Source organism: Anolis carolinensis, unplaced genomic scaffold (assembly GCF_035594765.1).
Source record: "Anolis carolinensis isolate JA03-04 unplaced genomic scaffold, rAnoCar3.1.pri scaffold_9, whole genome shotgun sequence".
In the NCBI taxonomy this organism is placed as follows: Eukaryota; Metazoa; Chordata; class Lepidosauria; order Squamata; family Dactyloidae; genus Anolis; species Anolis carolinensis.
The window spans coordinates 28,176,244-28,199,170 of NW_026943820.1; the positions used below are offsets into that span (position 1 = coordinate 28,176,244).

Genomic DNA, 22,927 nt, shown 5'->3' on the forward strand with positions numbered 1-22,927 from the left:
AACTACTTTTTCTGTCAAATTTGTTGTATAACATGATGCTTTGATGCTTAATTTGTAAAATCATAACCTAATTTGATGTTTAATAGGCTTTTCCTTGATCAGTCCTTATAATCCAAGATATTCGCTTATCCAAGCTTCTGCCGACCCGTTTAGCTTGGATTAGTGAGACTCTACTGTATTATTATTATTATTAGTTGCTTGTGATTTCTTTTTTATTATTATTATTATTTTCATTATTTGAAATGTATTTGTTGTACAATGCTTTTGACACGAAATAAATAAATCCTCCCCCTATTTGTTGTTTGTTTGCCAGGCTGTTCCAGTCGGTGGCCCAGTGCTGCATGGGGCAGAAGCAGGCGCAGCAGGTCATGGAAGGCACGGGGGCCAGTTAGGGCCCGCCGTCTGACTGGGAAGTCCGCCCAAAGCCTCCCTCCCTCCCTCCATCCATCCACCCACCCCTTCCTTAACTCCTTGCTTCCGGCCAAGAGAAGAGGGAAGGCCTGCGACGAGCCTCCTCCTCCGTTGACCGAGGGTCCGGCCTTTGCGCCGCGAGCGAACCCTTCTCTTTCTGCGTTGGCGGCCCCGTTTCCAAAGTTTCAAGCGACGTTCTGACTCTCGGCCAAAAAACGCAGAAGATGCTGTGAATATAATTTTGAACTCTTTGTAAATACACCAAACCAGGGGGGCGGGATGGCTCTGTCTGGACTTTTGGGGTTTGTGCAAATTGGGGGGGGGGGGAGCGAGGGAGGAAGCCAAACAAGTGCGTGTCGTCCCACCCCAGGCTCCCAAAGAGTGCGGCAAAGCCAGTTTAAATATTATGTAACTTATTTTTCTTGCGGGTGGGACGACGGGACCGCTCTCAATCACAAGTTTGTCCAAAGGGGGGGAAAGGGAAGGAAGGCGTTGCCATGGAGGCTGGTGCTGGGCTTGGGCTTTCCTCCGCCTCCTCCTCGAGAGCAAGTCGTTTTCTTTGGTGACCCTTGTATATGTACATTTTGGGGCAGGCGGGGAGGGTGCGGGACTATGAACTGCTCCCTGTGGCCACAGAGCTTTTGAGTTTGTACAAAAAAACAGAAGAAGAACAAAAAAAGGACCAATACAGCCCATTTTGTAAGGATTTTGAATGTTTTGTAAATGTATTGGTCCGTGTGTTGTATTTTGTAGCCTTTCTAGTTCTCTCTTGGGCTTTTAGTTTCTCCCACTTCTTGTATGTATGCATTCTGTAGTTAAAAACATTAAAGTCATGACAAGCAGCCTATGTCCCTGGCTTCTCTTTAAAAAGTTGTTTCCTGTAAGAAACGCACTTTATTCCATGCCACCAATGATACTGTCCAACATTGTTCATGAAGTTTAAAGGAGGACCATATTGAAGATTTTGCAATTTTTGAATGCTGCCAGTGATAACGGTACAACATTGCTCATGGAGGCCACTACTGAAACTTTAAAATTTTTTTCATTCCATCTTCTCCTTCATAGGTGACAACGTGGGAGGAAAAATGTACATTTTGATTTGGAATACAATGGGTGTATTTTTAACATTCTAAAAAGTGTTTTATCAATATAAAAATGTATCAGGTAAACACATGCATCACATACTAATTTACATCTTTTGACACACCAATTCTCACACATTTCTCGCATCTCCAGAGTCACCAAAGGCTTGGAAAATGAGAGTGAAATGTAAAAAGGAAAGTATGGTATATAATATGTAAGTACTATGTTGGTAATGTAATATTTTATATAAACACCTTTTAGTGGCACTTGTTATACAAGCTGCAAAAGAAGGGGATTATGGTGTCGTATTAACATCAATCTAAACTGGATTTGACTAGAAACAGTGGTAGATCATAGCCCCGTTCCTATGGAATCTCTTACGTTTACTAGTAGTATATATTGCAATGAATACTTAAGGTATCCACTACTTGTATTCTCATTCAATACATTAGTACAAGATGAGAATACAAGTAGTGGATTGATGTTAATACGACACCATAATCCCCTTCTTTTACAGCTTGTATAACAAGTGCCACTAAAAGGTGTTTATATAAAATATTACATTACCAACATAGTACTTACATATTATATACCATACTTTCCTTTTTACATTTCACTCCCATTTTCCAAGCCTTTGGTGACTCTGGAGATGCGAGAAATGTGTGAGAATTGGTGTGTCAAAAGGTGCAAATTAGTATGTGATGCCTGTGTTTACCGGATACATTTTTATATTGATAAAACACTTTTTAGAATGTTAAAAATACCCCCATTGCAATGAATACTTTACTTAAGGTATCCACTACTTGCATTCTCATTCACTACATTAGTACAAGATGAGAATACAAGTAGTGGATCGATGTTAATATGACACCATAATCCCCTTCTTTTGCAGAAAGAACTCTGGTTAGAAAAACTAGACGAAATGTATGATATGGATAAACTTAACTTTTTTGCTGAGGGAAAACGGAGGAAAACCATTAAAAATGATAGATTGGAAGAGATACAAAGACTATAAGAAGAAAGCAAAGGTTTAGATTTAAACAGGAATATCTGTGAAATGAAAGTTTGAGGAGTCTAGTAAATATGACTAGTAAGACTTGACTCTTCACGTTTTTATTCTTTAAAGAACGGAAGACCAAAATAGACTTTTACCCTATATTCTTTAGCTTATTTTCCCTGCCTTGCACTTTCCGTCCCATATCCCGTTATCCAGGTACTTCCCCCCCCCCCAAAAAAAATTCCATCCCCTTCCCTCTCCTCTACACCCCCTTTCCACACTGGACTCTACCCTACCTTAAAGTTGTTTCCTTTTTAACTACCGTATGTTTCACACTTAGGAAAACTGAATAAAAAATATTTTAAAAAAGAAATGAAAATAAGCTACTAGAGGTGGTTCCCAGATGCTGCTGTCGTGGCAGAAAAAAAACACTAAGGCTTACCCCCCCACCACCACCACCACCCCACCCCACATACAGTAGAGTCTCACTTATCCAAGCCTCGCTTATCCAAGCCTCTGGATAATCCAAGCCATTTTTGTAGTCAATGTTTCAATATATCGTGATATTTTGGTGCTAAATTCATAAATACAGTAATTACAACATAACATTACTGCGTATTGAACTACTTTTTCTGTCAAATTTGTTGTATAACATGATGTTTTGGTGCTTAATTTGTAAAATCATAACCTAATTTGATGTTTAATAGGCTTTTCCTTAATCCCTCCTTTTTATCCAAGATATTTGCTTATCCAAGCTTCTGCCAGCCCGTTTAGCTTGGATAAGTGAGACTACTGTATTAGCTATTTTTACTTGTGTTAAATACCACTTAATTTATAATAGTTTTTATATTAGTATTTATATTGGATAAGTGAGACTCTACTGCACTAGAGGTGGTTCCCAGATGTTGCTGTCGTGGCAGAAAAAAAACCTAAGGCTTACCCCCCCCACCCCACATATATAGTACATGGGGAGCGTGGGAAGGGCTTCTGCCAAAATGTTTCCTTTTAAGAACTCTAGGTTCCAAAAAGCTGCGCATGCGCAGAAAACCCCCATATGTGCATATTTCACAGACTCCATGAAGGAGAATTGCCTGTACACGCTTGCTTTAACAAGCATTTTGCTCAACCTCAAAGCAAAATATTTCACAGAAAAAGTGTGTCTGGAGAATTTCCATTGGAAATACCTTAAGAGTGGTAGGCAGCAGCTGCAGCGCAGCCGGGAAGGGTCCCTTGACCCGGAAGCACCCCAAGGCGCACCTGCAGAACAAACGAGCACCCACAGGGATAAATGGCGGGGCGGCAGCCATGGTGTTATTCTGTGTCACCCGCTCAGCAGCTGCAGCAGCTGGTGCAGGATCTTCTTCTTCCCGTAGCGCACCTGGAGGGCGTGGCGCTCCCAGGGGCTGAGCTGGGCATAGGCCTGGGCCTGCTGCAGCACCTCCTCCTCCGCCTTCAGGTCTGAACCGTAGGCCTCCAGGGTCAGGAGGGCAGCATTGGAGAGGAGCCGCTTCCAGGGGGGCGCCAGGGCCGGGAGGGCCGCCTTGGGGAGCAGCGAGGCCCCCGCCCCCTCGCAGGGCTCCGCCCCCGACTCCTTCAGCGCCCTGAACTCCTCCGCAGACATGGTCAGCACCTCAAGGCACAAAAGCAGAAGGAACACGTTTCATTATGTAACACGGGTTTTGTTCCTTGGATGATGATGATGATGATGATGATAATAATAATAATAATATAATAATAGATGAAAAACAACAGGAAAAACTCAGCCGCTATCAGGACCTCAAGATTGAACTTCAAAGACTCTGGCAGAAACCAGTGCAGGTGGTCCCAGTGGTGATGGGCACACTGGGTGCCGTGCCAAAAGATCTCAGCCGGCATTTGGAAACAATAGACATTGACAAAATCACCATCTGCCAACTGCAAAAGGCCACCCTACTGGGATCTGCACACATCATCAGAAAATACATCACACAGTCCTAGACACTTGGGAAGTGTTCGACTTGTGGTTTTGCGAAACGAAATCCAGCATATCTATCTTGTTTGCTGTGCCATACAACGTTGTTGTGTTGATAATAATAATAATAAAAACTTTATTTATATACCGCCCTATCTCCCGGATGGGACTCAGGGCGGTTTACAGTCATAAAAGCAACACAACATTACATAACGACCTAACACACATTATTAAACAAGGTAAAATAGTACAATTATAACAATAAATCACACTTACATGACCAGATCAAGGGGACGGGAACCATAAACCCAATATATTAAAATGTATCATTTTAGGCTAGGGAAATCTTATGCAATATATTCAGGCTCAGAAATCGGCAGTAGTCCAATATAATTGGATAAAAATGTCATTTCCTAATTGGTTCCATCATAAAAAACATGGGGAAAAGTTTCTGCGGGAGGGACATTCTGCAGCACATTTTGCATTAGTTTTTCAATCAATCTCTCATTGAGTCTCAACCAAATCATCATAGTTTGTGGCAGCCACAAAAAAAGAAATTTCTGGAGTAGAACTACTTTTGTTGGAATTCAACCCTAAACTCTAAATTCTTTACAGCCACATGGTACAGTAGAGTCTCACTTATCCAACGTTCTGGATTATCCAACGCATTTTTGTAGTCAATGTTTTCAATATATCATGATATTTTGGTGCTAAATTTGTAAATACAGTAATTACTACATAGCATTAATGTGTAATGAACTACTTTTCCTGTCTAATTTGTTGTATAACATGATGTTTAGGTGCTTAATTTGTAAAATCATAACCTATTTTGATGTATAATAGGCTTTTTCTTAATCTCTTCTTATTATCCAACATATTCACTTATCCAACATTCTGCCGGCCCATTTATGTTGGATAAGTGAGACTCTACTGTACTTCATGCTCTGCTTGCTGTGAGCTGAATGCTCAACTATAATTCTGGGATTATTATTTTTTTGCATATTTTGGATGCTCTGCAATTTTTGGGCATTTTCCCTAACACAGAAAATCGTAAGACTTTCAAACCAGGATCAGAGTATTTTTTTCAAACTTTGTTACATAGTGTAACAGTCACATAACACACCCTTTCCCCCCCCAATCAAAATGGATGGTGCGACTATTACGTGAGGAAAAAAATCTGCCTTTGATTCTCTTGTTTCCGAGTTTGTTTTTTAAATAAATAAAACACCTTATTTCTTGAAAGGGAAGAGGAGGAAGAGGGCTGATCAATAGCCCTATTTCTGTACAGTAGAGTCTCACTTATCCAAGCCTCGCTTGTCCAAGCCTCTGGATAATCCAAGCCATTTTTGTAGTCAATGTTTCCAATATATCGTGATATTTTGGTGCTAAATTCGTAAATACAGTAATTACAACATAACATTACTGCGTATTGAACTGCTTTTTCTGTCAAATTTGTTGTATAACATGAAGTTTTGGTGCTTAATTTGTAAAATCATAACCTAATTTGATGTTTAATAGGCTTTTCCTTGATCAGTCCTTATAATCCAAGATATTCACTTATCCAAGCTTCTGCCGGCCCGTTTAGCTTGGATTAGTGAGACTCTACTGTATTTGTTTTTTGAACCTGCCGATTCCCCTTCCATCTTTCTTTCCTTTAAAAAATTATAAAACTGAGATCTCTGGAGCGCTGCTCTTCCCTCCTTCCTCCCAGGCCTTAAAGCAGTTTACAAAACCTGGTGAACTGGTTTGAATTGGAATACAGTAGAGTCTCACTTATCCAACGTAAACGGGCCGGCTGAACGTTGGATAAGCAAATATGTTGGATAATAAGGAGAGATTAAGGAAAAGCCTATTAAACATCAAATTAGGTTATGATTTTACAAATGAAGCACCGGAACATCATGTTATACAACAAATTTGACAGAAAAAGTAGTTCAATACGCAGTAATACTATATAGTAATTACTGTATTTACGAATTTAGCACCAAAATATCACGATATATTGAAAACATTGACTACAAAAATGCGTTGGATAATCCAGAATGTTGGATAAGCGAGTGTTGGATAAGTGAGACTCTACTGTATATGGCAGTGTGGACTCAGATAACCCAGTTCAAAGCAGATATTGTGGGATTTTCTGCCTTGATATTCTGGGATATAGGGCTGGGTGGAAGGGCCGGTAGAGGTGCGACTATTGCGTGATGAAACCTTTACACAGCCGCAAAGGGGGAAATGGCCTCGTGGAGCCCCCAACCCTTCTGGGCCACTCACCCACCTTCAGGGAGACGTAGAGCTCTTCCTCGGTCAGGACGCCCTCCCAGCCAATCACAAAGGCCCCTTCCTCGCCCACCATCTCCAAGCCGCAGAGGTAGGCCCACTGCTCCAAGGTCAGCTTCCGCTCTTCTTCCGTCTTTGCACCTAAACGGATGCAAAACCAAGGGAATGCTTCAGCGATGTCCAGCCCAGGAAAAGCCAGGCGGGTGCTACTCTCTTCTCAGGAGCCGCTTGCCTTCCAGCGCGGCTTGGAGGAGCGTCAGCATCGGGATGTCGGCCGCGTCATTCGTGTTGCCCGGATACGGCTCGGCAAAGCCGTACATGTGGAGGAGCTGCCAGTTGGACAGCTTTCCGTAGGTGTTGAAGACCTCCTGGCCTTTCGGGATGGTCCGGGTGGCCACCATCTGCAGATGCTCCTACAAAAAAAGACAGGAAAGCAAGTCCTGACAAAAGGAAGATGCGATGGTTGGATTGAATGAAATTGTACGATCGGGGTTTCAACAATTATTTATTTATTTGTGACATTTATATCCCGCCCTTCTCACCCCAAAGGGGACTCAGGGCGGTTTACAAGTATATATACATACAATATATTATATTATACAACTATATTGCAATATCATTAGTAATATTGCATGTAATATAAATATACAAATATAATAGTGAATTATAATTATTACATTGTATTACAACATAATATTATTATTAATATTAATATTATATATATTCATGTGTGTGCGTGTGCGTGCATGTGCATACACACACACACACACACACACACACACATATATATATATATATATATATACACACACATACACAAACACACACACACACACACACACAAAGCATGTTACTGGTAGGAGGGGCCTATTAATGGCCTATTAAGGCCTGCCAAGGTTGAAGACACCATCCTAAGAAATTTGGAACCTGGAAAAATGGCATTGTGGAGGAGGAAGACTGGATTAGGGCTGGGCTGTGACGCAGCTGGGTAGTAACCAGCTGCAATAAAGCACAATAATAATAATAATAATAATAATAACTGCACTACAAACTAGAGCTGACAGCTGGCACAACAAAACACTGCATGGAAAGTTCCTTGACAAAACTGAAGGAAAAGCTGATAAGGAGAAGACCTGGCTCTGGCTCACGAATGGGACCCTGAAGAAGGAGACAGAAGGCCTGATCCTTGCAGCCCAGGAGCAAGACATCAGAAGAAATAATAATAATAATAATAATAATAATAATAATAATAAAAAGACCTGGCTCTGGCTCACGAATGGGACCCTGAAGAAGGAGACAGAAGGCCTGATCCTTGCAGCCCAGGAGCAAGACATCAGGACAAAGGCAATTATTAATAATAATAATAATAATAATGGAGCAAGCCATCAGGACAAAGGCCATTAAGGCCAAGATGGAAAAATCAGCTGATGACCCAAAATGCAGACTGTGCAAGGAAGCTGACGAAACCATTGATCATATCCTCAGCTGCTGTAAGAAAATTGCACAGACAGACTACAAACAGAGGCACAACTGTGTGGCCCAAAGGATTCATTGGAACTTATGCCTCAAGTACCACCTCCCAGCAGCAAAGAACTGGTGGGATCACAAACTGCAAAAGTATTGGAGAATGAACATGCAAAGATACTGTGGGACTTCCGAATCCAGACTGACAAAGTTCTGGAACACAACACACCAGACATCACAGTTGTGGAAAAGAACAAGGTTTGGATCATTGATGTTGCCATCCCAGGTGACAGTCGCATTGATGAAAAACAACAAGAAAAAATCAGCCGCTATCAGGACCTCAAGATTGAACTTCAAAGACTCTGGTGGAAACCAGTGCAGGTGGTCCCGGTGGTGATGGGCACACTGGGTGCCGTGCCAAAAGATCTCAGCCGGCATTTGGAAACAATAGACATTGACAAAATTACGATCTGCCAACTGCAAAAGGCCACCCTGCTGGGATCTGCACGCATCATCCGAAAATACATCACACAGTCCTAGACACTTGGGAAGTGTTCGACTTGTGATTTTGTGAAACGAAATCCAGCATATCTATCTTGTTTGCTGTGCCATACAACGTCGTTGTGTCAATAATAAAACTTTATTTATACCCCGCCACGATCTCCCCAACGGGGACTCGGGGCGGCTTACATGGGGTCATGCCCAGAACAATACAATATAACAAAATATATAAAAATAAAAAATAAATAAAAATCATATCATAATACAATTAAATAATGCAATAAATAAAAATGTGCAGTACAACATAAGATCAAGAAAGCAATATAACAAGGGCGGGCCGCATGAACACTAAATTTAAACTCGGGGTGAGAAAGGGATCAGAATAAAAACCTCGGGGGACAGGGACGTCAGATAGTGAAACAGTCCAGAGGATAAATGTTGGGGGGAGTAGCAAAGGAACAGTTACTCTCCAAAAGCACACCGGAAGAGCCATGTTTTTAAATCTTTCCTGAAGGCTAAAAGAGTGGGGGCTTGCCTAATTTCAATGGGCAGTGAGTTCCACAAACGGGGGGCCACAGCAGAAAAGGCCCTCTCCCTAGTTCCCACAAGGCGGGCCTGAGATATAGGCAATGGCGACCGAGACGTCATGAGTTCGAAGCCAGCCCATGTCGGATTGAGCACCCAGCCATTAAAATAGCCCTGCTCAATGTTGACCTAAGCAACGCAAAAGATAGTTGCATCTATTAAGTAGGAAATTGAAGTACCGTTTATACAGAGAGGCTAATTTAACTAATTTACGACACCATAAAATTGTCCAGCAGTGTTTGGAATGAGGAAGTATCCATCAAGGACTTGGTGTCACAGTGGATGATGAAGCAGCAGCTCCCCCTGTGGCCGGAATCGAGCATACCCTCATGAAGCTGGAAGCTGGAGAATGTTAAATTGCCTCTGAGTCTATGTCTGTTCATATGGCATTGAATGTTTGCCATGTATGTATACATTGAGATCTGCCCTGAGTCCCCTTTGGGAATATAAATACGGTAAATAAATAAACAAACTTCTGACTTGAAAAATGCTGATGAAGGAAAACTACTGAACTGTTGTCGACGGCTTTCATGGCCGGGATCACAGGGTTGTTGTATGTCTTTCGGGCTGTGTGGCCATGTTCCAGAAGCATTCTCTCCTGACGTTTCTGAACTGCTGAACTACTGAACTGAACTACTGAACTGCTGACAGAACTGACTGGGGAACTTTTGGTGTAAACAGAACATGTTTACATGGTCAGAGACAATGATTCTTAAGTTAAGGAAGTCGGAAACAATGGTTCCTTGCGTTAAGGAAGCTAAACATCATCTGTGCAATCGATGGAGCTTCAGCAAGTCTTAGCTGAATTGACAAATTGTCAAACAAGCAAGAACAACAGCAGAAAAAATTGCTACATAAGAAGACCTTTCCTTTTGGAAAAGTGTGGCAGATCTGTGAGGAATGCAGAGTCCTCACACCCACCTCCTTCCAAGATGGACTGAATGAAGGACGGTGAGTATGAATGTGAGTGAATGAATGTATACTGAGTATAAATATGGACATTTTAGCTTTGTTTTTGGTTTTCTCTCTCTCCCTTTTTGATCCTTTTTAAATCTCAGTTTCCCCACTTTCTATACAATCAAATGTTCTCACTCTTTCAATGTTAATTTACTCTACCTTATAAGATAAAACTTCAATAAAAATATATATTTTTAAAAAAATGTATACTGAGTATACGTGCAATGTATACTGAGTATACTGAGTATACGTGCAAGGTTTATGTGGACGAATTGATTAAGTATTTTATTATACTGTTTTAAATGTATTTATTGGATTGTTTTAAATTGATTGGGGTTGTTGTATACAACCCTGTGATCCCGGCCATGAAAGCCTTCGACAACACATTTAAATTGATTGTTTAATTGCTATGTTTTATTTTTGTACTGTATACCGGCATTGAATTTGCCAGATTGTGAGCCGCCCTGAGTCCCTTCGGGTGAGAAGGGCGGCATAGAAATGATGGAAATAAATAAATATGTTTCCCTTTTGCCAGTGTAATCAATATAGCTACTATGAAAACAGTACTGGAGTCTAGTGTGCCGACTTCTTTATCTGAAGGTGTCTTGATGCATTATGTCCCATTGAAAAAAGTATTCATGACCAAGACACAGCAGGCACTGCCTTCAGAACCCTTTGCTTTCCATCAATTGGTCAAAGATCAACTCACTAAAGCAGGCCTGGGAAACTTTAGCCCTCCAGATGTTTTGGACTTCAACTCTCACAATTCCTAACAGCCGGTTGGCCCATGCTTGCACGAAAGGCCTTGTAACAAGTCCACCCATCAAAGAAGGCTCACCGGGGAGAATTCCAGGTTGGCGTTGTGGTTGGCCACGTGGTTGAGGAGGTCTGCCAGGGGCACCATCACGAGAGGGCTGGGCTTGCCTTCCTCTTCCTCTTCCTCATCCAAAAGCTCCTGGAAACTAGTTGGAAGAAAACACACATATATACATATATACATACACATACCAGAATAAGGCATGTGGAACAAATCTATATGCACAAACCAATACAATACTTAACATCTATACCAGGGGTCCCCAAACTACCCTGTTTCCCCGAAAATAAGACAGTGTCTTATACTAATTTTTGCTCCCAAAGAGGTGCTAGGTCTTATTTTCAGGGGATGTCTTATTTTTCCACAAAGAAGAATTCACAATTATGGTTGAATTTTTAAAAAATGAAAATTTATTATCTACTGTACAGAAGTTGTCATCACAAACCAGCATAACCAAACTGTGAATCCTTTCGAGAATTTCTATATTATATTTTATTACTATACTGTTTTTAAATTACTGTTTTAAATTTGTTCGGATGTAAATTTATGTTGTTGTTTTGCTTATCCCTGTGTAAGCTGCCCTGAGTCCCTTCCGGGACATGGAGATGGGATACAAGAATAAAGTTATTATAATATTATTATTATTATTATTATTATTATTATTATTATTATTATTTCTTGTTACTACCTTTATTTCCATGTACAACAATCTATGGTATGTACATTTACCGATCCTGCATGCTTCCAAACAAAAACTTTGCCAGGTCTTACTTTCGGGGGAGGCCTTATATTTAGCAATTCAGCAAAACCTCCACTAGGTCTTATTTTCTGGGGATGTCTTATTTTAGGGGAAACAGGGTAAGGCCCGGGGGCCGGATGCGGCCCTCCGAGGTCATTTACCTGGCCCCCGCCCTCAGTTTTATAATATAATGTATTGTATATACATATAATATTGATAATAATATTATAATGTAATACAATATAACACTAATAATAATAATACCATATAATAATATTAATTATATATTCTATATTACATATAATATTACTGGGTTGTTGTATGTCTTTCGGGCTGTGTGGCCATGTTCCAGAAGCATTCTCTCCTGACGTTTCGCCCACATCTATGGCAGGCATCCTCAGAGGTTGCCTGCCATAGATGTGGGCGAAACGTCAGGAGAGAATGCTTCTGGAACATGGCCACACAGCCCGAAAGACATACAACAACCCTGTGATCCCGGCCATGAAAGCCTTCGACAACACATTATAATATTACTAATAATATTACAGTATAGTGGTATAGTTCAATATAGTAATATATAATGCTAATATTGTGCTATGCTAATAATATAATATATTGTATGTACATATAATTTGTAAGCCACTCTGAGTCCCCTTTGGGGTGAGAAGGGTGTGATACAAATGTAGTAAATAAATGCAGTAAATAAATAAATAATAAATAAATACATTTTAGACTTAGGCTCGCCCAAAGTCTGAAATGACTTGAAGGCACACAACAACAACAACAACAACAATAATCCTAATTAACTTGACTATCTCATTGGCCAGAAGCAAGAGCACACTTCCCATTGAAATCCTGATAAATGTATGTTGGTTAAAATTATTTTTATTTTTAAATATTGTATTGTTCTTTCGTTGTTGTTGTTGTTGTTGTTGTTTTTGCACTACAAATAAGACATGTGCAGTGTGCATTGGAAATTGTTTGTATTTTTTTTTCAAATGATAATCCGGCCCCTCAACAGTCTGAAGGATTGTGGACCGGCCCTCGGCTTAAAAAGTTTGAGGACCCCTGATCTATACAATAGTCATATTTGGTTATATTCTCCCCTCCCAATTTAGTGACTTCGTTTTCCAGAAACACCTGAAAACATGATGTTTTAAATAAGCCTCTGACCATGTCTAATTATTATGGCCTTAATCACTATATTCGAGGACTTACGAAATTTGCTCTACTTCTACACTTTATGGGACTGATATTGTATACATTTGCTATTTTCGCATCCTGCTGGGTTTTATAGTACCTTTGAAATTATTAGAGGTTTTATCGCTGTTTTTAGTAAATTGAGATAATTTTAGTGTTAACGTATACCTTTTTGTATATTGTATTTGTATATTGCTACACGAGTGCTTTCTGTAAGCTGCCCGAGTCCCTTCGGGGAGATGGCAGGATACAAATAAAGATTTATTATTAGCTTTATTATTGTTGCATTGCTGTTGTCAAATGCTGATTGGGGGGGGGGGGGGGCACCAGAAGAGAACAAAGGGAAAAGAGAAGCGTGAATGAAATACATTTGTGTACCCACATGCATTAAATCTTCAATGATAAAATACTAGCTGTGCCCGGCCACGCATTGCTGTGGCAAAGTGGTGGTGGTATTGGTTTAAAAATGTTGTGTAATTTTTATTTGACTTTATTTGCATTTTTTATTAATTTTATTGTAAGTTATATTTTTATATATTATATTTTATTATTTTCTTGTATTATTTTTAGTTATTTTCTGTTATTATAGTATTTTATTGTATTAATTTTTTAATGTTTTTTATTGTTTTTATTGGGTTGCTAGGAGACCAAGTTGGAGGAGCTTAGCTTTCTAACTGGCAGCAATTGGATAAAAGCAATTATTCCTCTTCCTCTAATTAGGATTTTATTTTTATTTTATTTTTGTTGTATCAGCCTAGAGGCATGGATGAGGGGTTGTGCTGTCAATTTTGGAGGTTGTGGGGTGTTTACTTTTGTTGTTTTGTCCGCTGCCGTGATGCCATCACTCTTTTATATATATAGATAATAATAATATACAATAAAATAATAAATAAGATACAATAATATATAATAATATCATATATTGTATGTGAATATGATGTTTATGGGGGGCCCCTGGTGGCACAGTGTGTTAAAGCGCTGAGCTGCTGAACTTGCAGACCAAAAGGTCCCAGGTTCAAATCCTGGGAGCGGAATGAGCGCCCGCTGTTAGCCCCAGCTCCTGCCAACCTAGCAGTTCGAAAACATGCCAATGTGAGCAGATCAATAGGTACCGCTCAGGTGGGAAGGTAACGGCGCTCCATGCAGTCATGCCAGTGGCCACATGACCTTGTAGGTGTCTACGGACAACGCCGGCTCTTTGGCTTAGAAATTGAGATGAACACCAACCCCTAGAGTCGGTCACGACTGGACTTAATGTCAGAGGAAACCTTTACCTTTACCTATGATGTTTATGATATTGTTGTAATGTGATGCAGTGTGGTGCTAATAATAATACAATTTAGTAGCATTAATTGTATGTTGTATGTTGCATGTGGTGTTGCTGGTAGTGTTGCGGTGTGGTACAGTATGTTGATGTGTAGTGTAGGTGTTTTGCTGTGCTGGTACTATGACATATTGTACATATGTACATTGTATGTACATATTATTTGTAAGCCGTTCTGAGTCCCCTTTGGGGTGAGAAGGGTGGGATATAAATGTAATAATATATCCGGCAAACCCCATCCCTCCTGGGATTTAGAAGAAAACTAAAAACCTGGCTCTGTGCCCAGGCATTCAGCAAATAAGCTCATTGGCTGTTGTAATCGGGTCGCAAATCTGTAATTGTAGCAGTAGTGAATGACTGAGGATGGTGCAATATCGCTGCTTTGCAGCGTTTTAATTTTTTATCATGTTTTTATCATGTTTTAATTGTTTTGTTTTTATAGTATATTTGTTGCTGGCCCTCGTGGCAGAATGTAAGCCGCTCTGAGTCCCCTCGGGGAGAAGGGCGGGGTATAAATGCACGTAATAAATAAATAAATAAATAAATAAAAACCTTTATACTTTTTGCTTCTTTTTTATTTTTATTTTCTTTTTTCTTTTTGTTCTCTACTTTCCCCCTACTATTTCTACACAATTGTTTTCCTTGCTTTCACTGTAATTATAGATAAAAGCACAATAAAAACTTTTAAAAAATAAAAACCTTTATAGACTTTAAAAAAGGAATTGTGGGAATTGAAGTCCAAAACATCTGGAGGGAGAGCCGAATTTGGCCTATGCCTGCCCTAGGCTTTCCTTTTAAAGGGACACAGAAGTAGGTCCCAACTTCTCCTAAGCGAGAAGTAGGTCCCCCTCCTCCTCCTCCTCTCTCACCTGTAGGCCATGACGAAGGCTACCAGCCGTTTGTAGAGCTCCAGGTTGTGCACTTTGGGGTTGAAGAGATCTGGGTGAGCCTTCATGAAGGGCAGGACCACCGAGGAGAACTCCTCCTGGATGCTGGCCAGGTCTTTCTCCACCGCCTCCGGGACCCCCGTCCCTTGCAGCAGCTGCTTCTGCTCCTCCCGGCTCCTGGGCAGAAAGAAAGAAAGGTAAGAGGATAAAAACAGCTCTTTCCCTTTAAGAAGCCAGCAGCTGGTTTGTAAGAGGAGACTGGGCATGAATGGGGAAAGAGTGCAGTGTGTCTCTTACCAGAACATGGGGAGGTCCAGGCTGCTGAAGCCGGGCCAGAGGGACAGGTAAGGTGCCCAGCGGGAATGGGGGGCGGTGGATTCGTGCAGCAGGGAGAGCAGGAGCGGGACCCAGCCGGAGGGGCTGTTTAGGGAGGCGTGTTCTGGCGGAGGAAAGAAAGAAAACCCCGGTGACGTTGTGCTGCTCTGCCTTTAGCACAGCCAGTGTTGGAAATTACGATTGCACCTCAGCACTGGTTTGCGTGTGCTCCTAACACACACTCCAACACAGCAGGCTAGGCAACAAGGCAACATGAACCTCAGCGTAAAATCCAAAACACAGATTCCAGGCATGAACATAAATGAGAATCCTTAGACAAGGCAGGAGATGTGCTTCCAAAAATCAACGTTGCTTTGTCTGAAATCTTTCCCTGTCTCTCCCGTATTTACCCATGTTTAGAAGCCAAAAAAGCAATTATCTGTCCTTGAGTTCTCATGCGTTTGTTAGCGATTCTAAGGGAAAGTCGGGGATGATGAACCTTTAACCTTAACCTCGTATCTCTATCTAAGGAAGACTCCTCTGAGTCACTGCCAGAAGCACCTGGAACTTGTTGATGTCCAAACTCCTGGGAAAGGTCACCCTTATCATTAGTTTCTGTTTCGTTAGCCTGCGGCCTCTCTGACAAGCCAGAGCCTTCAACATTTCCAGCATCAGAGCCTTCGAGATTTCTCTCTTCAGCATTGCCTGCATGAACCCAAATCCCCCTTCATCATCAAACTGAACCACAACAATTACAACCTTCTTCAAGCTTCCTCTAGTAATTTGTTTATCTATAATCCTGTTACTTATTTATGGTATGTATGTTCTGGTATGCAGCTTTCTTTTCTGGCTTTATGTTTTCCCTGAGAAGTTGTGGGAGGGGCTGCAGACCATGTGATTCACTCTGAGACTAACACAGACACCATCAGACTACTTTAGACCAGTGGTTCCCAATCTTTTTTTGACCAGGGACCACTTTGACCACGGAACCATTCTTCAACAGTAGTAAAAAAAAATAAAAAAGGGGGGGGGGGGGTTATGAATAAGTTTTTGGTCAACTTTACATTCGCCTTGGTTATTTAGGGTGCTGACTCAGAAAATTGCATTGGATAAACCACATCAACTTTAGTTTCTGATACAGAACATATACCATCCAGTAGTCGCTATCCGCTTGCCCACAGAAAACCTATTTAATAATCTAGAGTTGATGTGGTCTATCCAGTACAATTTTCTGAATTGGCACCCCAAAAAACCCTAGGAACAGGCCTAAAAATGAAGACATCAAAGAATAAAAATTTGGTTGGGCTGTGTTATTATCCATGGATTTTGTTAACACTCATGTTAAAAAAAAAAAGGGGGGGGGAGCTGAGGTTGAAAAATAAATAAAAATAGGAGCGCGAGACCCAAGAAACTGTCCGTAGCGGCTTTAAAAATAATAACTACTACTACTTTGGGAGACTAAACAGGTCTTACAAAGGGCTGCTTTTCCACTACAGCTCTGTGTTTGGCAATGGGAGCTAACAACAACAACAACAACAACAACTTTGAGGGCCTTATTTTAGGTCTCTAGACTTTGGGACTGCTCAGATTGCAGACTTGCAAACACTTGCCTCCTGTTTATTCTAAGAGAGATGCTGCTGTGATGGCGCACAAAAACTATCTCAAACGTATCTGTAACTGACTAGTAAGTTATGTACCTGCGTATGCTGAAGGTTGCGAATAAACCAAATATGTTTACTTTTACCGAAGTCTACTTTATTTTGTCTCTTGAGTGCATAATATAAAAGTATTTTAATATCTGCTATGATTTTCACTCTTGTCTGTATTTCCGTCCACCTTAGCACTCCTCTCTCCCTGAGCCACTTCTTTTTATATTCTCTATCCAAAATTTCATTTCTTATTCTGGCGGGAATTCTCTGTCCTTCTTTTTAATGCTTTTTCAATACATTTCCCCCAAACTTTGTCAAAATCATTTTTACACATTCCTCTTTTAACTTTTAAATTGCATGTCAACTTATTGTTTATTGCCAATTTCCATAATTCCATATCCCACTCTTCAATTTGTATGTTCATTTCCCTTTTCCAATTTCTTGCTATAAGTAATCTTGCTACAGTTAATAGGTTGGATATTGCACCTTTTTCATATTTTTTCAACTGTTTAATGTTGCACAATGATAATAAAGCAATACTAGGACTACTTTCCAATTTTATCTTTATAATATCTTCTCTAATTTTTTTTTCTCAAAATTTAATTACATATTTACCTTGCCACCACATATGTGTATATGTTCCCACTTCTTGACATCCCCTCCAGGAGTTTTTTGAGTAGTTTTTGTTATATTCGCTATTTTTACTTGTGTTAAATACCACTTAATTTATAATAGTTTTTATATTAGTATTTATATTACTGAATGCTGTTTTAAATGTTTTATTAATTTATGTATGTATTTTGACAGCACTGAATGTTTGCCTTTTTATGTTGTTAGCCACCCTGAGTCCCCATGGGAAATGGGGTGGAATATAAATAAAGTTTTTTATATTATTATTATTATTATTATTATTATTATTATTATTATTATTATTATCAGTATACCTTTCTGCAGGAGGGGGGCCAAGGGGCTTGTGTGTTGAGAGAGGAGGACTGTCCGTGGGACAGTGAAAAGGACTTCGTCGGCCTCAAGGTCCTCTCGCGCCAACAGGCCATAATCCGCCACGGTGCCTTCTCTGCTCACACAAACCTGTAAACATAAGAATAAATCATTTATTATAATAATATACACTACATACATGCATGCATATATTTATAATACCATTGCATAATATAATATTATAATATCTATCTATACACATAATAAGTGAAAATATGTATGTGTGTATGTGGCTGGATTGTCCACTTTCACAAACAATTTCCCACTTCCACAAATAGTTATAGCTTCCACTACTCAGGAGACCCCAATGGCCTTCCCTCCAATGACATTGCAGGGTATAGTGAGCACCACAAACATGTCCAAGAGTCCTGCCAAAGTCCTCCACAAACACCATCCTGCCCCCCACCCAAATGAAGGTTTTCATTTGGGGACAGTTTCCTCCTAATAAATATATAATTGTATATATCATTACTTATAATATTATATATGTAATTTTAAAGTATTTATAATTATAAATATTATAATTTCTTATAACATTCTATATACAATAAAATAGCATAATATTGCAGGGGCTCTGGCTCACCAGAACTCCAAACGAATTCAGGAGTCCCCTAAAGGCCCGATAACGGTGCAAAGAGGTGACTACAAATTGGATTCTTACTACAGAGGCTATTTATTACGGGCCAACAATAAGGCAACATTGTTTGATATGGTTTTTATGTGGGCATCGAATTGTTGCCGTTGTTGTAAGCCGCCCTGAGTCCCTTCAGGTGAGAAGGGTGGAATACAAATGTTGGAAATAAATAAATAAATAAATACCGCTCCGGCGGGAAGGTAACGGCGCTCCACACAGTCATGCTGGTTACATGACCTTGGAGGTGTCTATGGACAACGCCGGCTCTTCGGCTTAGAAATGGAGATGAGCACCAACCTCCAGAGTCGGACACGACTGGACTTAACGTCAGGGGAAAACCTATACCTTTACCTCAACCTCATAATACTAGCTGTGCCCGGCCACGCGTTGCTGTAGTGAAGTCTGGTGGTATGGGAAATAAAGTATTGAGGAATTGGTGGTAATTAAGGTAAAGGGTAAAGGTTTTCTCCTGACATTAAGTCCAGTTGTGTCCGACTGCACACTGAAGTGGATTATATGGCAGTGTGGAGTCAAGATAATTCAGTTCAAAACAGATAATATAAGATTATAAATGGGTTATATAGCTGTGTGGAAGGGCCTTGAGTCTACACTGCCATATAATCCAGTTCAAATCTGATTATCTGTATTTTATAGGTAGTGGGGAAGAGGCCTAAGTGAGACCTAACTCTGCCTGTCCCCTGGCCTGAGTGGGTTGCTAGGAGACCAAGTGGGTGGAGCTTAGCCTTCTAATTGGCAGCAATTGGATAAAAACAATTATTCCTCTCCCTCTAATTAGGACTTTATTTTTCTTTTCTTTTTGTTGTATGAACGTAGAGGCATGGATGAGGGATTGTGCTGCCAAGTTTAGTGTTTCTGGGATGTGTAGTTTTGTTGTTTTGTCCCAGGCCGAAATTTCATTACCCTTTTATATATATAGATGTACTATAATATACAATAAATGTATAAAATTAAATATAATAATACGAATGATAATAATAATAATGTTGCTGCACCTTGGGGCTGATCCAGATGCCTTCCCGCTCTGCCTGTCCCCTGGGCTGAGTGGGTTGCTAGGAGACCAAGTGGGCGGAGCTTAGCCTTCTAACTGGCAGCAATTGGATAAAAACAATTATTCCTCTCCCTGTAATTAGGACTTTATTTTTCTTTTCTTTTTGTTGTATCAACCTAGAGCCGTGAATGATGGGTTGTGTTGTCAAATTTCGAGGTTGGGGGGCCTTTAGTTTTGTTGTTTTGTCCGCTGCCCTGATGCCATCACTCTTTTACATATAGACTAGCTGTGCCCGGCCATGCGTTGCTGTGGCGTTGTCTGGTGGTGTAGGTGAGAAATTGTTGAGGTAGTGGTGGTATTGAATGTCTGTTGTATGGTTGTCTTTATGTTTAGTATGCACACTGAAGTGGATTATATGGCAATGTGGAGTCAAGATAATCCAGATAATATAAGATTCTAAATGGGTTATATAGCTGTGTGGAAGGGCCTTGAGTCTACACTGCCATATAATCCAGTTAAAATCTGATAATCTGTGGAAGAGGCCTAAGTGAGGCCTAACTGTGCCTGTCCCCTGGGCTGAGGAGGTTTGCTAGGAGACCAAGTGGGCGGAGCTTAGCCTTCAAACTGGAAGCAATTGGATAAAAACTATTATTCCTCTCCCTGTAATTAGGACTTTATTTTTCTTTTCTTTTTGTTGTATCAACCTAAAGCCGGGAATGATGGGTTGTGTTGTCAAATTTCGAGGTTGGGGGGCCTGTAGTTTTGTTGTTTTGTCCGCTGCCCTGATGCCATCACTCTTTTATATATAGATAGATAGATGTACTATAATATACGATAAATGTATAAAATTAAATATAATAATACCAGAGGTCCCCAAACTAAGGCCCGGGGGCCGGATGCGGCCCTCCGAGGTCATTTACCTGGCCCCCGCCCTCAGTTTTATAATATAATATACTGTATATACATATAATGTTGATAATATTATAATGTAATACAATATAACACTAATACTAATACCATATAATATTAATTATATATTCTATATTACATATAATATTACTAATAATATTACAGTATAGTGGTATAGTTCAATATAGTAATATATAATGCTAATATTGTGCTATGCTAATAATATAATATATTGTATGTACATATAATTTGTAAGCCACTCTGAGTCCCCTTCGGGGTGAGAAGGGTGTGATACAAATGTAGTAAATAAATGCAGTAAATAAATAATAAATAAATTTTAGACTTAGGCTCACCCAAAGTCTGAAATGACTTGAAGGCAAACAACAACAACAGCAACCCTAATTAACTTGACTATCTCATTGGCCAGAAGCAGAAGCACACTTCCCATTGAAATCCTGATAAATGTATGTTGGTTAAAATTGTTTTTATTTTTAAATATTGTATTGTTCTTTCATTGTTGTTGTTGTTGTTTTTGCACGACAAATAAGACATGAGCAGTGTGCATTGGAATTTGTTTGTAATTTTTTTTCAAATGATAATGCCTTCAAGTCATTTCAGACTTTGGGCGAGCCTAAGTCTAAAATTTATTTATTTATTATTTATTTATTTACTGCCTTTATTTACTACATTTGTATCACACCCTTCTCACCCCAAAGGGGACTCAGAGTGGCTTACAAATTATATGTACATGCAATATATTATATTATTAGCATAGCACAATATTAGCATTATATATTACTATACTGAACTATACCACTATACTGTAATATTATTAGTAATATTATATGTAATATAGAATACATAATTAATATTATTATATGGTATTAGTGTTATATTCTATTACATTATAATATTATTATAAATATTATATGTATATACAATATATTATATTGGGTTGTTGTATGTCTTTCGGGCTGTGTGGCCATGTTCCAGAAGCATTCTCTCCTGACGTTTCGCCCACATCTATGGCAGGCATCCTCAGAGGTTGTGAGGTATGGATAAACTAAGTCAGGAAAGGAAAGAATATATATCTGTGTAGAGTCCAAGGTGTGGCAAGAGTTCTTTGTCACTGGGAGCCAGCATTAATGTTTCAGTTAATCACCCTAATTGGCACTGGAAATGTTTTTGTCCCTTGCCTGGGGGCATCCTTTGTTCAGTCAAGTCCTCATTGTGTTGGTTCCCATCTACTGTTTTGATTTTGGAGTTTTGTAATACTGGTAGCCAGTATTATAAACTAAGTCCTTTCCTGACTTAGTTTATCCATACCTCACAACCTCTGAGGATGCCTGCCATAGATGTGGGCGAAACGTCAGGAGAGAATGCTTCTGGAACATGGCCACACAGCCCGAAAGACATACAACAACCCTGTGATTCTGGCCATGAAAGCCTTCGACAACACAATATATTATATTATAAAACTGAGGGCGGGGGCCAGGTCAAGGACCTCGGAGGGCCGCATCCGGCCCCCGGGCCTTAGTTTGGGGACCCCTGGTCTGAAGGATTGTGGACCGGCCCTCGGCTTAAAAAGTTTGAGGACCCCTGAATAATACTAATGATAATAATAATAATAATAATGATGTTGCTGCACCTTGGGGCTGATCCAGATGCCCTCCCGCTCGGCCCAGGCCAGGAAGGCGGCCATGGCTCCTTCTCCGGACGCCATCTTGGCCCGCTTCGCCGCACTCGCCATAGCACAAGCGGAAGCCGCGCTGGCCGGAAGCAGCTACGGAAACCGGGAAGGGACCCCCCCCTCCCTGCACGACGCCTCCGAGCGGCCCCGCCTCCGCTCTTCAAGCCACACCTCCTCCTCGCTGGAGCGGCTGCGCGTGCGCTTTGCGGCGCTCGGCCCGCTGCTCTTTATTGCCACCTACCGGCTGCCTTGGAAACGGCAGCGTGCATGAATTGCATGAATGAATGATTGAAGGTTCATTGTCTTTGTTGGCCAATCAAGACATTGGGAGGGTTTTCCTTATGTGGCATGTTTTTGTGTGTGTGTGTGTGTGTGTATATACACACACACACACACACACACACACACATATATATGTGTGATGTGGCATGTGTGTGTATTATGTATATAGATATATATATATATGCAACATCTGTATATAGTAAAGATGTGGCATGTGTAATAATGATACACACACACATATATATGC

General features: G+C 40.3%; 2 protein-coding genes across 11 annotated transcripts in view; one reads left to right on the forward strand and one right to left on the reverse strand.

Moving 5' to 3' along the window:
- Positions 1 to 1,253, forward strand: part of cnot1 (CCR4-NOT transcription complex subunit 1) — a 61,971-nt gene extending 60,718 nt beyond the window's left edge. For all 9 annotated transcript variants that reach the window (XM_062961948.1, XM_062961954.1, XM_062961951.1 and 6 more), the window contains one exon: positions 314 to 1,253. In XM_062961948.1, coding sequence (XP_062818018.1) covers positions 314 to 392 — 79 coding nt within the window. In that variant the 3' untranslated portion in view covers positions 393 to 1,253. The remainder of the gene's footprint in view (positions 1 to 313) is intronic.
- Positions 1,254 to 2,591: 1,338 nt separating this feature from the next.
- On the reverse strand, positions 2,592 to 22,586 carry setd6 (SET domain containing 6, protein lysine methyltransferase). 2 transcript variants are annotated; one of them, XM_062961958.1, is made up of 8 exons: positions 22,357 to 22,586; positions 18,102 to 18,246; positions 15,491 to 15,632; positions 15,176 to 15,370; positions 11,065 to 11,188; positions 6,952 to 7,132; positions 6,714 to 6,860; positions 2,592 to 4,121 (listed from the first exon to the last, which is right to left on the reverse strand). In XM_062961958.1, the coding sequence occupies exons 1-8, from the start codon at positions 22,456 to 22,458 to the stop codon at positions 3,598 to 3,600; spliced, it is 1,560 nt and encodes a 519-aa protein (XP_062818028.1). In that variant the 5' UTR covers positions 22,459 to 22,586; the 3' UTR covers positions 2,592 to 3,597. The 2 variants fall into 2 exon arrangements, with proteins under 2 accessions (XP_062818028.1, XP_062818029.1); XM_062961959.1 differs by having other exon boundaries at positions 3,777 to 4,121; positions 6,718 to 6,860; positions 22,357 to 22,585.
- Positions 22,587 to 22,927: the final 341 nt, after the last annotated feature.

Excerpts from the sequence above, each read along its gene's own strand:
- setd6 (XM_062961958.1), bottom strand. The coding sequence starts at position 22,458 with ATGGCGAGTGCGGCGAAGCGGGCCAAGATGGCGTCCGGAGAAGGAGCC. Across the intron at positions 18,247-22,356 it reads GCATCTGGATCAGCCCCAAG|GTTTGTGTGAGCAGAGAAGG; the intron begins GTGCAGCAACAT and ends TTATGTTTACAG. Across the intron at positions 15,633-18,101 it reads GGCCCCCCTCCTGCAGAAAG|AACACGCCTCCCTAAACAGC; the intron begins GTATACTGATAA and ends TTCCTCCGCCAG.